Below are 17783 nucleotides of genomic sequence, written 5' to 3'. Positions count from 1 at the left end.
TTTGTCTTGGCCCATCAAGCTAGATGGACTAGCTTGTCAAGACAGACGAGCTGACTAGGTCCAGCCCGACCCAACGACTAAGATAGGTCAACACGACCCGACAATCCAAATGGGTTGACCCGATCTAACGATCTTAGCAGGTCGGCCCTACCTAGTCCGAAGACCCAACGACTAAGATGGGACAGCCCGACCCGAAAATCCAGACGGGTCGACCCGGTCTGACGATCCTAGTGGGTCGACCCGACCCAGCCCGAAGACCCATGCCCAGAGACGACTCAACCCGAGATGGCGGTCGAGCTAGGTGGGGCCGATTGTAGAGATGATTGAGGCCAACGTCTTAGACGCGTCGGCCCTGAGCCAACGACATAAAGTTTGGTAATATATTTTTAAAAATAATATATTTTTCATTTTTAAGAAGAAAGCTTATGGGCTAGCCTTGGTCCACAGGGCTTTTGTAGCGTTTTTTGCCATGTGGGGTTCTTTAATGTGGGGCTTTTTGGCCCTAACCCATGTGGGTTAGGACAAAGCCTTGTGGGTCGAGTCAAATTGACAACTCTATTCAATTCAATCTTTATGTCTTTCTATGACTCAATAAAGTTCCATTTTTTTTTAAATTTGAGCAATGTTATCTCTTTAAAAAATGGGACCAAAATAGTAATTAAACATACGTACAATTTATATATATCTATGTTAAAATAATTTATTTTTGTTTAGAATTTATACGTCAAAATTGTTCTACCTAAATATTGAAACTAATTTTATTTTTTAATTTAAATTTGAAAAATAACTATTTTAAAGTTATAACTTTCTAAAAGTTTTGACGAAAGTGTATCAAGTTTATCTTGTCTAATTTGAAGATCAAGTTGACTATTGTCTAACAAATAAAACTCAATTTTTACATTAAATTTAAACTAAATTATTAATATATTGTACATCTTTTAACTTAATTTGTCTACTTAAATAAATTTTACAAATTAAATAGTATTTATAATAATAGAACAAGTTTTGTAATTTATTTATTTTTATTTGTAAATTGAATTTAACTATATTTTGGAGAGAGACAATTGTGCTTTATTCTTAGTAAAAATTAAAACTCAATTGAATAAAAAAAAATATTGAATATAAGACTATAACATTTGGTACTGACATTAACATTGTCACGTGGTACTGACACTGTCACGTGACACGACATAGACTTAACACTTGAAAAAAGACTTAAGAAAATCTGAAAAAAAATACATAAAAAAAAATAGGAATCGACACATGACATATCATATGTACAAATCTAACGAAAAATACCTAACTGAATCGTTTTAACGTACATTTTAATTTAATTGGACCCAATAAAAATAAGATGACCAAATTAAAAAAATTTAACAAAAATTGAGAAAAAAATTTAATCGTGTATATATTATTTATATTTATATTTATATATTTCATTACTCTTAAAATATACTTTTACATTAGTTAAGAATCGTGATGAAATATAATTTAAATATTTCTCTTTCTTATGGTATTTCAAGGTGTTTTTAAGAATAAAATTGTGATAAGAGTTGACACTTCAACTATACGATAGATAATACACTGATTTACCCTAACAATATTAGATTAGTCTCTTAGACCTTAACTGATAGAGTTGTTACCATACGTTTAATATCATAATTACTTTTCATTTTCTTTTTCTTTTTTCACTCTCATAATATGTTTACAAAAGTTTATCTAGACATATTATTAATTAACCAACTACAATCTGTTATGATTTAATATAAGTATGATGGTAGTAAATTTTAGATTAACACTAGAATATTACAATAGAAAAAGTGTAGTACACAATTATTTCGTGCAAGCGTATGAGAAATCGTTAGTATAACAGTCAAAAGAGAATCACACGTTCTAATGCACCAAGATAAGAAGAAACATTATGTAACTTTTTGAACCTGAATTGCATAAGCTTTAATCTCTATTTCTCTCGTTTGTCTTTCAAGAGAATGTAAATAATCTTCCCCGTTTGATTCTTCCATCTTCCCTACTTTATTTTTCATTATTTTTTTCGTTGTTTTCCACTATTAAGCTTACCTATATGATTAATTATACGTGTTTACGTTAGTTTTGGGACAAAATGAACTAAACCATTAATTTATTTTTCTTGTAACATAAAATCATACAAATTAGTCGAATACATGTATAATATTTATAAAAAATTATACACGAAAGTACATAAACACTATCTTAATTCTTAAAAGGATAAATTATTTAAAATAAATTAAAATGTCGAAAGAAATATACAATTATTTGTAAAATATAATCAAATTTCAAGTTTTCATCAGATAACTATTTGCATTCATCCATAAAAGAGTTAATGTTATGAAACAATGTGCACTCAATTATTTGAAGACATGAACTTTGAGCTGGATTAACTTCTCAGCTTTTTATTTCAAGAGCATCTAATTAAACTATTGAGGGGCAAAAGCCAGATTCCATACAAGTCAACATTTTTTTGGGTGGTACAAGGCACACAACATATAGGGTGCCGAATGGTGATGAGAATAGAAGCACATAGTAGTCTATCTATAAGTATATAAACACATTTTTATTAGAAGATTTCTGATAAATGTTATGTCGTTTATGGTACATTGTACAGAGAGGGGCTGTTCCAGAACCTCCAGTGGCCGGGTGGAACCGTGGAAAATCATTTTCACGCTCAAAATCCAAGCTCAGGTTTCTAGTATTCGAATTCCGAAGTTATTAATTGCAATGGCTATTAATGGTACACCAACAACAACAACACGAAGCTCACAAATTGGTTTTGAGGATGCCACCTGAACTTGATTTCCTCTTTGCTACATAGCATGTATCCTGTTATTTATTTCCTGCACGCATTTGAAATGTATTATGGTAATGCCAAGTTTTGAAGTCAGCAAAGAGTGTTCATCGACAAGTACAACAATAATATTAGATTTTTAGCCATAAGTACTCATCAAATTGAAACTAAAATGGTCTGAGGTAAGCCTAACTACCACAAGGGTTGATTGAAAGTCTTGATTTTGTACTGAGTATTTAAAATACACTGATATTTGTACTTTAGAAATCTTTTTAATAATATATTTCAAAATATCAAAATAAATATTCATTATCAGTATATTTTGAAGACACAAGGGAAAAATAATACAGAAAAACAGACAGAGAATCCAAATTCAGATGGATTGATCCTTAGCATTTCAAGGTACAATCAGTCTAGTAAATAAAATTTTACAGGGATATATAATCAATCTAGAATACATACCAAGGAAGCTTAAAAGTATCTTTCCACCATCCTTGTTTTGAGCAAGTTGCAACAATTTTGTTCAACCGTACAATGACCTGAGAAAATGTTGGCCTGACAACAGGAGTTGGATCCCAACATTCCTCAATCAACCTGCATAAATTAAGATAGTTAGACCGTTTTAAAATTAAACTGAAGCATGAAGACTTGATTTTTTAAGTTTAAAAGGCACTAACTCTTTCAAATCCGGAGGATAATGTTTTGTTTTGATCTTGATTGTCGGTCTTTTTCCCTCTAAGCACAGTAGTTTCACTACCTCCTCCGAGGGCTTGGGATGGAAGGGAGGCGTTCCCTCTAACATCTGGGTCCATAAATGATACATTAGATTAAAAAAAGTGTTGAATTTCAACTAATAGACAAATAATATGCTGAATACAGTGATCAACTAATAGACAATCCTAAACTTCAAAAGTATTAAATGAATCTAGAAAATCTGAAAAGCTTGTTTCATGAAAACAGAAGTGCATCAATCATCTTAAGGAACTACATGATAAAACATATGAAAAAATGTCAAGAAAATGTTGTCAAATTCATTATCCTTCCTCTCAGCACCCAATTCAAGAACCTTATCAAGAGAAAATTAATTGTAAACTAATTAATCTGATATAATAAACATCATAACAGATTGGCATTATTATGTGTTGCAAAAATCAGGTACCTCATATATAATGAGACCAAAAGAATATGCATCCACACTTCTATCAAATACTTCATCTTTGTAAATCTCCGGTGCCACGTACAAGCCTGCAATGAATACAACCAAATCAATAACCACGAAATATACTTTTATTTTAGCAATTCTAATATGCAAATATATCTTGAAATGCTTTTTTCTTTCCATTTTTTCAAAAAGTATGCATTTTCTTTTATATTTTGCATTTGTTGGGCAAAGGGACCATGGTTTAGAGATGAAACATGTATCGAACTATCAATGAGGAAAATTTCTGTTATCAAAATGGCAGTTTCACCTTTTGAAATCTCTACCGCTATTTAAAAGAAACCCCCCGCCATATTGTCCAATTTTTGCTTTCACCAAAATAACAAAACAAAATATAAACAGTTATTCATAGCTGCAACTATCTTCAAGAACACTTCATTACAACAACAAAAAATTGCCGGACTGTCTAATATCCTATTTAACAATAAAGAATACACAATAAACATGTATATCTTGTTAGACCCATTCTATTCACATTTTTTTTCATTCTTCCTGCTCTGAATTTTACCGGTGCATTGTGCAATGCTTGTGATGTAAATGAGAAGATGCACAAGGTATCAGTTAGCACAGCCATTCCATAGCACACCATAAATTCAGCAAATCCAGAAGTAAAAAAAAGGTTTAGAGAAGAAAAGGGTTTGTTGGGACAAACTTTTCCATAAAGATTTCTAGAGAAGAATAATAAAAGGAAAAAATGAAATAATTTTTTTATAAATTAAAATTAGTTTATGCACAGGTTAAAAAATAAAAACTTAGAAAAGTCATATATGAAAGAGCCTCAAGAAATTAGCCTATACATAAAATTAATTTAACTTTTAGGGAATTCAATTTTTTTTTTGTCTTATTTTTCTCACCTAAAAGTTAATATGAAGTTTGTCTAAAAAAACCCTTCACCTCAAAACTGTAATAACCTGTATAAGACCATCAAATGGGATGGTGGTAAAGTATCCGCAATGGAAAAAATCTCGACATCCCAAACGATGAACAAAAGTTCCCTATCCATCCCCTTAAGTCCAGCAAGTTTTGACATAGAATTCTAAATGAATAATTAAAAGTATATATTGAACTTAAGATGTAATAGGAAGTAATTTAAAGAAGTTCCTCGACATCATTCTATCATTGTTCATGGCCTAAAACCCAAGCTTAGGGCAGCTAATGAGACTTGTCATATCCAATTTTAGAGGGTATAATTCATCCAGGAAAAGGATTTTCCTATTGCAATCACAAATCTGATATGTTCAACCAGTTGTAACTAAACTGAATCTGAATGCTAGAAAATGGGACACTGGATTAGAAAAACTTCCAAACACTGAGGAAGGAGAAGAAATCAAACAAATTTCTGTTGAAAGTATTCAAAACTTACTTGAAAGATCAATGTTAGGATCAGGGTGCACCAGCTTTGCTTGATCAGGTGAGATGAGAGAAAATCTCACAGTGCCAAATCCACCTATCTTCAATTGCCCTCCATTATCCAGCAAAATATTTCTGGCACCTTACCAAAATTTCATATATTAAAGGAACAGTAATCCCATGAGAAAAAATCTAATTCAAAATGCACTCAGTCATAACTAAACATCAGATTGTATCAAGTGATCTTACTTTGGCTTTAAATCACAGTGAATAATCGGTTCTGGTTTGCATTCATGAAGATAGTTCATACCCCTGCCAACAACAAATTATCAAGACAACTAGCATAAACAATCTAGTAGAATTTCCAATAAAATTGTAATCAACTAAGAAAGGTAAGAAAATGACTTTAGGAGCCTTTTGGAAATCAACGACCATGTAAGAGATAATAAAAGTAAGAAAAGGGAATGAGTTTTTTCAAAGAACCGTGTAGTTCCTTGAAATGGTTACTTGCCTAGCAACATCAAGAGCAAAACGTAGAAGTTTTGATGGGGACAAACGCCCTTTCTTTTGTAGATAGCTTGACAGATCACCCTGAAAAAAAAATTGATATAAACAAAGAAAGTGAGTTGGATACAATCATACGAGAACTTACTCTGCGATGATAGAGAGGGACAGAGAGGATGAGCTTACCTTAGCATGGTACTCACGCACAATCATCATAGGTACATTTTGGGTTACAGCTCCAACAAACTGGACCAAATTGGGATGTCGCACCCTTTCTAATAATGTGAGCTCATGTTTGAAAGCATTTCTGAGTGAATTGTTGATATTGTGAAAAATTAGAGCCAAGGTTGAGTAATAAAGTACAGAAAAAAAAACAAACAGCAGTTCGGGCCATCTACGAGACCAGAAATCAAAGTGAAAAGTAGTGACGTATACAGTCAGACAGGAACTTAGCCAAACAACATCAAACAACCTGATTGATTGGCAAGAAGCATATCATACAATCACTCTCACAAACGTTTGCTAAGATATGTACATACATGGAATCAGGATCTGTATAACTGTCCTTGTCAAGTATCTTCACTGCAACCTTTGTGCCATTCCATTTAGCTACTTGATATGTTCCCTGCAAATAGACGGATCAAACAGCAGTGAAGAACTATACAAACAAGTTTAACAAACATCATTGTTTAGCTTATAAATTGTCAGATGTGTATAGATCCGTGAACTCGATCACACAAAGCGTCAACACATTAGGTACCAACAATTAGAAATGAAAGATCGAGGAAAAAGAAAAAAAAAATGAGATGGTTGCCAAAGGGAGCCCAGTGCCACAGGTCACGAAATATGGCAAAACAATTATTTAATGCGTGCAGTAAAAAACACAAAGTGACACATTACTGGTCATGAAAATCACATTACTTGAGCAAAATGCTCAAGCATATGCCCATTATCATAGTTGATCAACTTCAAAGTAAAAATATGCTCCCTCAGAGTCATCGTAGTTGTCTCAATTGCAATAATCAACTTGCATCTTTCATGAATAAATACCATGACCGGGTGGAATCCCAGTTGAATAATATCCCAGAAAAGGCATAATTATTAATTAATCAAATAAAATATAACCAAGTGAACAAAATCCAATCACAGTTCCCAGCGAAAGCAAGAAAGAAAGAGAAACATACTTTTGAAATACCATCGCTCTTCCGAACCTGTAGCTCTAACGGGTTGAGTTCATATTCCGGAACTTCACGAGGATTCGCAACGGTCATTGGTGTCTTCCTGGTTTTCTAACACGTCAAAGATAATTAACCAGTAAGTCGCTAAATTCAATCCGACATATTTACCACCATTTGTTTATTCATAACAAACAAAGAATGGTAGCACAATACCGGCACTTTCGCTCCACGAGCCTTCAACATGTAATAAATCTCTGTATTTCCATAATATTTGGCATCGGCCGCCGCCTGCACATCCACACATCCATCACCACTTAACACAGAAAAAACAAATCAATTTTAACCTTAAAGCAATAATTTATTATAAATGTACTCAGAATAATATTTTTACATTTTCATGCAATTAAAAATATTGATATGTTCCATTAAATTAATTTTATAATATCTATCTCAAAAAATCATTAAAACACCATTTTGATTCATTGACAATTCCTAAAATTACGATAGTAATAAATTTAATTGTCATGCCCTTTTTGCATTATCAAATCTGCAACAAAATTGAATCTGAGGATTTCGCGGTTTAGAAATGCCGAATCCTCTAAGGCATTTATTCCATGTCACACTTTCTGGAGAAAGAGGAGCACATGAGGCGGAAGATTTTGTAGGTAAGTGTCACCTTCAAGTTACTGACTTTTACATATACTATCTTTCAAATCAAAATCCAGTACTTCCTATCATATTTTTTATAAACAATATGAAAAAACTCTTCAAAATTTTAGTGATTATTATAAAATATAATTATTCATATCTATGAAACACGAACTCCAACCCGGAGAAAAGTATTACCTGGTTCCAAGTACAAATCTATTCTGATTTCAGTAAAAAAAGAAAATTATAAAGTATTTTGTATGATTGTGATATAATTTTAATATTTAAAAGAATTAATTGTGAAGAGTTTTCCAGAATTTAAAATTACCTAATAATGCAATACTAGATGTACTCTGTGAATTACTAAATGATTTACCCATAAATAAAAGATAAATGAACAGTCACGAGCACATAGTCATAATATCCATTTAGCACTCTAACTAAAATAAATAAATAAATAAATAAATAGATAAATAAATATTCAGACGTTGATATGGCGTTGTGTAAAAAAAAAATAGCTGGGACTACAAATAACATGATATAATATTATATAATAATTTCTCTTAAATAAAGACCAGATCCAACACATGCAATATGTTTGAAGTATAAAACAGAGTGACACCAAAAAACATGATACGTCTAAAACATGAAATATAAAAACACCCCATGTGTCATATATTCAACTTTTTTCAAACAACCCATCTACTTTTTTTAAGTGAACCATACAAAAAGTAAGAGACGTTTTATATTATAATATATTATAAGCTCATTATTCTGATGGCTAAAGTTAATTGACAGGCAGAACGAAAATTGTGGAACAAGTATGGGAAATGTGTATCACAAGTCAAAAGTTGACGGTTTAAATTATCAGTGCATTTAAATTAAATTAATAACAGTAACATATAAGATTATTCTATAATAAATTAATAATGGAGTAAAGGAGAGAGGAAATTACGGTACTGCCCCAGCGGTCGCGAGCGTCGATGTTGGCCTTGCGCGTGAGGAGGAGCCGGGCGACATCAGCGTGGCCTTCGCAGGCGGCGATGTGGAGGGCGGTGCGGCCGTCGAGGTCGATACTGTTGACGTCGATGCCTTCGTTGAGCAAATCCTCAACTCCCTTGACGTCGCCTCGGCACGCCATGAAGAGCAGCTGCATGGTGGAGTCAAGGTTCTCGGGCACGGTGAGCTCCGCCTGGTCATGTTCGGGGCTCCTCCGTATCGGATCCAACGACGACTGCCGCCCGAAGCTGAACCGCTGGTTGTTCCGGCGTGGATCGAGCGAGGCCTGGCGCGTGAACTGCCGGCTCAGGGTCTTCCGCAGCGACCCCGATGACAACTGCCGCGAGATGCCGCGCTTCAGCTGCGCGGCAATGTTTTCCATGGCCGCCGCCGAAGGATTCCGCACCAAAAAAGCTTCTCACAATCAATCAATGAATCGACGAATCAATGAATGAATCAATCAATCAACAAACAGATAGAGTGCTAGCGAGCGTGCTCTACATGTTGGAACGGATCCAACCTGCAGCTTTGATTATGGTATTGGAAAGTTTACGAACCGAATCGAAGGAAGCGCGAGCGAGCGAGGGAAAATAATAACCACGAAATCAATAACAGAATTTCTTTATTTTTATCTTTGGATTCATCCTTCATTCTCTCATCACTCACACGTTTCCATTTTAAGATAATAAAGCCGTGGTTGTCTCTGTCTCGCTCCTTTTCTTTTCCTTTTTCATCTCTTCTAATTAGATCATGGCTCTGCCTGCACCCTCTCCCTCTGTTGGGGTAGGTTTCATTGACTCACCACGACCTCAATCACTCAATTTTTCCTTTTTTTTTTTCTTTTCTTTTCATTTCTTCAAAAATTAATTATCGTTGAAAATTCAAAACACGCGTTGATGAAGAATAATTAACAGCCTCTTTTCTTCTGCAATTATTCTTCTCCCTGTGATTATAATTATGTTTTAAATTCTTTTATATTGTTTTTCAAAAGAGTAATAATAAGAAAATTAAAAAATGCTCATCCACACACTGCAACATTTTCGTTGGATTTGCACGTGGAACTTTGTCTTCTTCCATGCAGAAGAAGATATATAGCAATTTTACAAGTACAAGTAGATTGAATTAATTAATTAGCTCCCCAAATTTGAAACCATGAAATCCAAATTATGATTCAATTCATGGGGTCAGCCACAACTACATAATTAACCTTCTCAAATTAAGTACAAATTATGTCCACCTTCATTAGTTCTTATCGTGACTTCAATAAAAAAACAGTAATTAATCATGTCGGGTCTTATACTCTTACATTAATTTTGTCTTCTTATTTTATTTTTGTAAACACTTGTTAATTATTCAAAACTATTCAAAATCACTCATTTTAATTGGTTTAAACTTGTTATTTAATTATTATTTCGTTTTTCAAATGTTATTTTGTTACATAACATCATATTTTAATGGGTTAAATATATATTTTCTCTTTCAACTTTGAGTGAAGATTGAAATTAGTCATCCTCGAAACTTTGAACCAATTTAATCTCTCATATTTAAAAGTGCGTAGATTTAGTCTTTGAAACCAAATTTTGTTAAAAGTTTATTTAATGTTTTAAATGTGCTTCTCAACTAACATTGAAGCGAAAATGTGTCAAATAGTATAAACAAATTAAAATCTTGTTAAAATACTAAATCCACACATTTATAAAGTTGAGAAACAAAATTGTTTCAAAATTTTCAAAAACAATTAATTTCAATTTTTACTAAAAATTAAAAAATCAAAAACATATTTAACCATATTTCAATCCTATAAAACTATAAAGTTGACCTAGTAAAAGTTAAGAAGAAGAATAAAAGAGCTTATGGTTCGACTTCTTCCATTAATATTTAAAAGATATAAAATTTGTTTAAAAGATTTGAAAAATAAAATATAAAAGATTATAGCTTCAAATTCTCTGCTAACAAAACCCCGACGATTAACATTTATCCATAAAAGTAAAAATTTTAATTCGATGATTATCTATAAATCATATTACATATATATTTATAGTTGAAAATATCACATTATTAGAAACAAGACTAATTAATATATATTTTAAAATGATTATTTTTTATTTTTTATTTCATTTTCAAAAATAAATCCCTAGCAATCACTCCTCACCTAAAAAATTTAATCACTCTTCACCTAAAAAATAGAAAAGTGGTCACTGCCATAGTCCTGGTGGACCAACGCATTCTAAGTCATTGATTTTTGAAGGTCTTCTTTTTGTATGTTGCAAGGGACAAAGAAAATAATGGACACCTGTTCAAATGTCGTTTTGTGTTGGTGTTACTAAAGTTGTGCAAGTTGGATTTGTAAGACATCTATCCAATTGAAATGTAACACACGAATAGGGATTCAACACTGTCAGCATAAACTTTTTTTTCTCTCTATTGAATGTTTGATGTTTGGTTTCAGAATAAAATGTTTTGTTTGTTTTCGTTGCTTTTAGAAAGGAAACAAATAGTAGTGCGATTTTTTTTGGTGGAATGAAGTTTAGTACAACTCACGCACGGTTGACCCTTTCAAACAAAAATTATACATTTCAATGTAAAAAGAGATTGGGTGAATTAAAAATATTTTATAGTTTTATATAGTATGATTTTTCTCATTTTCAACTTTGAATGTTGAATTTTTTTTTCTTGATATATTTGTTGTATTCGATACTTATTTGTCTTCTCTATGATATTTTGTTTATTTGGAATATCTCGTAACAAAATTGGGTTGGAAATAAGACGACAATTGACGACATTATATATATATATATATATATATATATATATATATATATATATATATGGATAATATTTTTTATTTATTAATGGTTCCATTTAAAAATAATTATATATATTAAAGTTATTTATAAATATATTTTTAAAAATTTAAACTTAGAATACAGTTTAAATAAAATCACAAATATAACAACCTTAAAAAAATAGAGTTTTCTTATTAATAGAGTTTCTATCTAGAGTATTAGGCAAATATGACCAAATAGATGTAAGATATATACAAAAAAATGCATAAAATGTAGTTGTAGTACATAATATCAAAGTTTTGGTGAAAAAAGAATAATTTGTTTATGTAACTTGGACCAAAACGTGAAGACAACTATTTTATACAAAATGTCCAAATATGTTAGACAACACATTAGAGACTCTCGTTGAAACCATTCATCCTAGGATCTATTCTTACAAGTCTATCTGTTCACACATATATGATGATCATTGCAAAAAGCGAAATTCAAATAAACACACAAACAAAGCAAAGAAGGGTAATCTAATTATAATTTTTAACATATAAATATTATAAATTTACAAACTAAAGTAGTCCTTGTTACTTACAACGCAAAATCATGCATTCTTCAAAAGAACAAACAAGTCACGTATATGATATAATATTATAGACTCAGTATCGTGATTTATGCATTGACTTAGACACAAGAAGCGTTGCATCTGTCACAAAAGTCGACTATAACAAAGGCCCTAACTTCACTTGGCCTAACCAAACCGATTAAATTCCTCTAGACATGGTAAGTTACTTATGACATCGTTAGACAAATAGTACAACCCTTAATCACGACATAAGAACATCTTTCAACTCTTGCCACCTAGACTACTATCACACTCTATGTGAGTTTGTAAGTCTAGTAGAGTATAAGATGACTTTTGTCCAACACGTATCCCTAGTCAATGCATAACACTAAACCAACAAGGATTAAACCCTAAAAGCACAAACCTCATACAAACATACAATTCAATAATTTCCATCTTTCCATTCCATTCCTCTACTTCCATATTGATAACATCATCATAGTTCCATATAAGACACCTCTTTTAGCATCAACTATTTCAACCCATACATTCCTTTACACCATCTTAAAAACTACAATTATCTTAATTCTCAATAAACATTACCATGTGGGTAAACACGATTAAAAGAAAATAGCCAAAGAACAACATATCACACATAGTTCATTTATCACATTATCATATAATCTTAAATTATCACATCATGCCATACATATGTATTTTATCTAAATCCAAGCTCATCTCATAACATAAATCACCTATTATTTTTTCAAATTACATGTTAATAATTACTCATTTATTTTATTGTATTTACATAACATTCAATTACAATATTTCCACTAAGTATACCAAAACGACCAAAAACATTTCTCTAACCATGAATCTTAAATTGACAATTCCAACAGTCAAAATAAAGAATCATGTGTATACGATGAACTGTGGAGATTTCAGCTCGATCTAACATTAACGATCGAGAATCTCAATCTTCCTAAGATGACTTGGACCAAAAAAACAGGGTGACACCCAATGTTAGGAAAGTGGCCCTTACACTAAGCCCCTTGAAATTCACAAACTTGCACATTTTAGATGGCGCTCGGCAATCTTGTGGCATTGCCTGATGTTGTATCAACGATCAATCTCGATTCAATTGCTTTAGGACACCTAATATTCCAATCTAGGTCATTTTAGGTTTTCTTTAGTAGAAAAATCATTATTTTGTTTAGCTCAAAATAAACCTTAGATATGGTAGATTGGATGATTATAACACAATCAAATCAGACCACAAGCAAAACCTCAATCAAACATATCACTCCATCCAAACCAAAGTCAAGCAACCCAACAATTTAAAAATTTAAAAACCCCAACACACTTCAAATTCAATTATTCAAATAATAGGAATCAAACATGTAGAGATTATGATCAGTTCCTCTCACCTTGGTTATCCTTTTTCTTACAAGTGCTCCCTAGTCTAATAATAAAGTATTTGTTTGACAATTAGCATGATGTTTAATGTCATAAGTTTAATTCATAGTCAAATAATTATCAGTGATTTTTTTTTCAAAATTCTAAATGTTAGAAACACAACATCAAATAATAAATTTATAAAAAATAATCAAGTTAAAATTTAAATGATAAAATAATACTCTTAAAAACTCAATATAATTTAAAAAGTGAGTTAAAAAAAGTCATTCTCGTATGTGAAGTTTGAAACACAAAAATACCCAGAATAGAAAACAAAAACTACTCGTAGAAATAATAAAAAGTAGGAATTGAAAACAAAGAAAGGAACAAATTCTAAACTATGAAAGCTCCATACCATATCCATGAGAAGAATATGTTTTATTTGAGAAATAAGAATAAAGGTTAAATTATAGAGGTACCAAAATGGATTAGGCTCGACGAGTAGATTCATCAACCCGTTAGAAAAAGGTGGGCCGACTCAGGATATTGAACCCATTAGCCCATATCAACCGACCCATTTGGCTTGGCAACCCATTGGGTCGTAGACGGGTTGGTCGCAGGTTGACCCGTGACTTATTTACTCTTATTGTCGCGGTACACATGTCACACAATAAGGAGAGGACACATGTCATATTTCATGAGTGGTTGTGACATGATTAGTTTGTAGTGTGATGAGGGAAAATGGACAACCCAAATGATTATAATTTACAAAGCTGGCCATTGAATATCCATTGGAGTAGGTATGAGGGTTGAGATTGTAGTGTGAAAAGATATGCAAGATCTATGGTTGGCTTGTTAAATGCCTAACAATGACGTTATAATGGCTTTTAAATGGAATTAGTAGTTATGGGCAAACTATGAGTCAAATGAAGAAAAAATAACATATGGAAGGTGTTGATTAAGATTCTCCTTTTTGATGAATGGAAAGACAGACCGATGAGGAAGGAAACAAAAACTAAGATATGGAGAATTTGTAATCAATAGATATATTTGGTTTAAGATAGCAAGCCATGGTTCTTCTAAAATAGAAGTGTGTAGGTCCATGCCACTTAATGTAGCTAATCAGATGTCACAATTTTCCTAAAAAAATAAGGGATGACCTAGCCCATTTAGGGACGAGACATGTTGCATTTTATGTCATATGTTATGTTGACAAGCTAGATCATCCCAACCCATTTTCCACGGGTCAAAAATGGGTTGGGCCATGGCGGGTCGGACTGATTAATTTTTCCACCCCTAGATTATATATGGTTTTAATTCCTAAATTTAGACACGAAATTGGAATTCGTTCTTGTCCCAAACTTTGATATATTTTGGTTATCAAACTTTAAAAATGAATAAATATAGTCTTATTAACTCAATGACATTAATTTCTTTTGAGTTAAATGACGTTTTAGAATAACATTTGTGTTGATAAATGTCAAATGATGTAAACAACTTAAACGCTATATTGAAACACCGTTCAACATGTAAAAAACTTTGTACTTCATCCTTTAACACTAACTAAAGTGATAGAGAATGAAGTACACATGAAAAATAAAAATAAAAGAGATGAAGAGAGAAAAGATGAAAAAAAGTCCAAAACCCCCACAAGAGTAGGTAAAGATCAGTATGAGATGTGAGAGTTTGACATTTCTTCTACGAGGTCATTTAAAAATATAATATTTTGTCAAAAAATAAAAATTAAAAAAATTAAAACATTTAAAAATATAATATTTTGTCAAAAAATAAAAATAAAAAAAATTTAAAAATTTAATGAATATAATTATTTTAACTCAATAACATTACTTTATTTTGTGTGTTTTATTAAATGGTGTTTCGATACCTAAACTGAAACACCATTTAATACGAATTTTTTTTAAGGCAGTTGAATTAAAATGTTATATTTATTGACTTTTTAAATTTATAGACTAAATTGTTTTAAAGCTCGAAATAAAAATAAAATATAAATTCAGGCGAAAAGTTTAAAAAGACTAAAATTATATTTAGTAGAAAACTTACCTTAAATTCCATCTTCAGGTCTTTTGTTACGACAAGTACACGGAAGTGAAGTAATATTTATATGATTTATAGTGCACAAAAGACAAGAGCTAATAAGAAGAATAAATTAATCTTAATTACCTAAACTTTGCTACTTCGATGGTACATACCGATTTCCATTAGGTTGTCTTTTCATGAATAGTTATTTGTTGTAATTCTTTTAATTTCTTTTAATTCGTTTGGCCGAAAATGGGAACATTGGCCTGATTTGTTTTCACTTGGTAAATAACTCACCTTAAAATCCTTGATCTAATAAACTGAAGTTAATAAATAATTAATTTTATTAGGCTAATTTTTTGATTTTCACTTCTTAATACAATTACGTTCCATTTATATTTTCACTATCTTTTACATACTTAAATTAATATTTCTACATGCATAAAACTGGTCTTTCATAAACTACTCAATTTTGCATTTAAATATATATATATATATATATATATAGAAATTTTCAAATTAAAAGAAAACCAACAAAACCATTTTAGTAATTAATATTATTTATTTTTTAATATACCAGAAAAAAAGGATGTTATATTTGTTCTATATTTTATGAAGTTGGTAGTAAGAATGCATAGTTGTGTTTTAATAACGAATCATTATTAAATGTCACATGTGATGAATTGAAGCTGGGAGTGAAAAGTCACACGTGGAAACCCTATATATTTTTTTGGATTTGTGTTTTTCTTCGGAGACATCATATATAAAGTTTATTAGAATTTTTTAGTGTTTGAATAAAAATACTTTAAAGCAAGTTAAGACTTATGTGATTCTTCTTTTATTTTTGTGTGTGCTTTTTCTTGAATATGATATACTTTCAAGACAAATATCTTAAGTTGATGAGAATGAAATTTCAGGTAAAATAACTAAAGATTATTTTCTGTTGATTTGATTAAAGCGTAGTTTTTTTTATTGATTATTTAAATATTTGATTATTAGATAGATGGGTTAAAATATGTGGGTTAATCCAGCCCACCACGGGTTTAGACCGAGTTGGATTTAAATTTTTTTACAAATCAGTACGAGTCAATTTTTGACCCGATCCACAAAAAATCTGGTTCACTCGGATTGAATTCGTGGTGGGCCGGGTTGGCCCACCAACTCGCATGGTGACATACATTATGTTATACTTTGCAATGTTGAGCTATTTTTTTAACCAAACACATTGGTGGGTTGGCAAATGGAAACCTAGCTTTACCTAATAAAAGTATAATTATTAAAAAAAGTATAATTAGTTTGCTGAAAAAAATATTGCATTCAATAAAAGATTGAGTAAGTCACAAGAATGCTTCGATCTTAGATAGTAATTTGTATTTTTATTTATTTATTTTGGTTTGTATTTGAGTTTAACATTATTTTGGATTATAATGAGATTGTATTCAAGTTTATTTAAATTTTAATTCGAAATAAAATTTCTGACTTAAGAAAACAAATTATATTTTTTTAATTAAGTGGCTAGTGAACTAACCCGTTTAACCCACCAATCCGAGGTGGACCGGATCGGATTTGAATTTTTTTGACTTACTAATAAGTGAGCCGGGTTGAATTGACCCACTAAGTGACCAATCCGTGGTGAGCTGGGTTGGATCGGACCGGACGGTCCATTTTAACAGCTATAATTTTAGACATTGAATGTTAAGTACTAGTTACATATTTGTATCAATTAAACAAAAAATATTTATTTTAAATTCAATTTTAGATTAAAAGTTAGTTTATGTTTAATTGTATGAAATTTTTGAATCATTACATTAACATTCTTCCTCCAGAGTCAAGTATGACTATTTTGGAGGCAGAAAATCAATGAAAATTTATGCTTCATTATTTGTTATATTAAATACAAAATATATATAGCCTAATATTTGGGGGATTATATTGGATAAATTTTGACGAGGAATCAATTATTAAACATGTTGAATATTATTTTATTCAGGGAATCATGGACTTATGTAATGTGTATATCATTGAGTTCGTGTTGTGAATTAAATTACATTAACCTACTTGTTTAATACCATGTTTGTTAAAACTCATTTATTTAGTTGTGATTCGTTAAAATACTTCCTACCTATTATACTATATTTAATACAAGTATAGCATATACTTGTATATTAATATTAATACCATGGAGAGGTCGCATGTACCGAATTTCTTGGCTACAGTATTTTTAATTATACAATATAATTTATGTTATAATACATATATAACATGTAAAATTATACATGCTATATGT

The 17783-nt window shown here is 31.0% G+C and overlaps 1 protein-coding gene across 1 annotated transcript; it reads right to left on the bottom strand.

Moving 5' to 3' along the window:
* Positions 1-2387: 2387 nt before the first annotated feature.
* Positions 2388-9552, bottom strand: LOC114178477 (integrin-linked protein kinase 1-like). Its single transcript, XM_028064408.1, has 12 exons — positions 8676-9552; positions 7286-7360; positions 7079-7183; positions 6434-6519; positions 6081-6201; positions 5902-5981; positions 5640-5702; positions 5404-5525; positions 3981-4066; positions 3499-3623; positions 3284-3415; positions 2388-2870 (listed from the first exon to the last, which is right to left on the bottom strand). The coding sequence occupies exons 1-12, from the start codon at positions 9099-9101 to the stop codon at positions 2864-2866; spliced, it is 1428 nt and encodes a 475-aa protein (XP_027920209.1). The 5' UTR covers positions 9102-9552; the 3' UTR covers positions 2388-2863.
* Between the last annotated feature and the right edge of the window lie 8231 nt (positions 9553-17783).

The sequence above is a fragment of the Vigna unguiculata genome, chromosome 3, assembly GCF_004118075.2.
Source record: "Vigna unguiculata cultivar IT97K-499-35 chromosome 3, ASM411807v1, whole genome shotgun sequence".
In the NCBI taxonomy this organism is placed as follows: domain Eukaryota; kingdom Viridiplantae; phylum Streptophyta; class Magnoliopsida; order Fabales; family Fabaceae; genus Vigna; species Vigna unguiculata.
Note: the sequence above shows the minus strand (reverse complement) of the source record. Positions and strands in the feature narration are given on the sequence as shown.

Bases quoted from the DNA above. Each gene is read 5' to 3' on its own strand.
- LOC114178477 (XM_028064408.1), bottom strand. From the start codon at position 9,101: ATGGAAAACATTGCCGCGCAGCTGAAGCGCGGCATCTCGCGGCAGTTG. The intron at 5,703-5,901 runs GCAAGTAACCAT...TGTTGTTGGCAG, and splicing joins TTTGCTCTTGATGTTGCTAG to GGGTATGAACTATCTTCATG. The intron at 4,067-5,403 runs GTAAGTTTTGAA...TATTCATTGCAG, and splicing joins TCCTAACATTGATCTTTCAA to GCTTGTACGTGGCACCGGAG.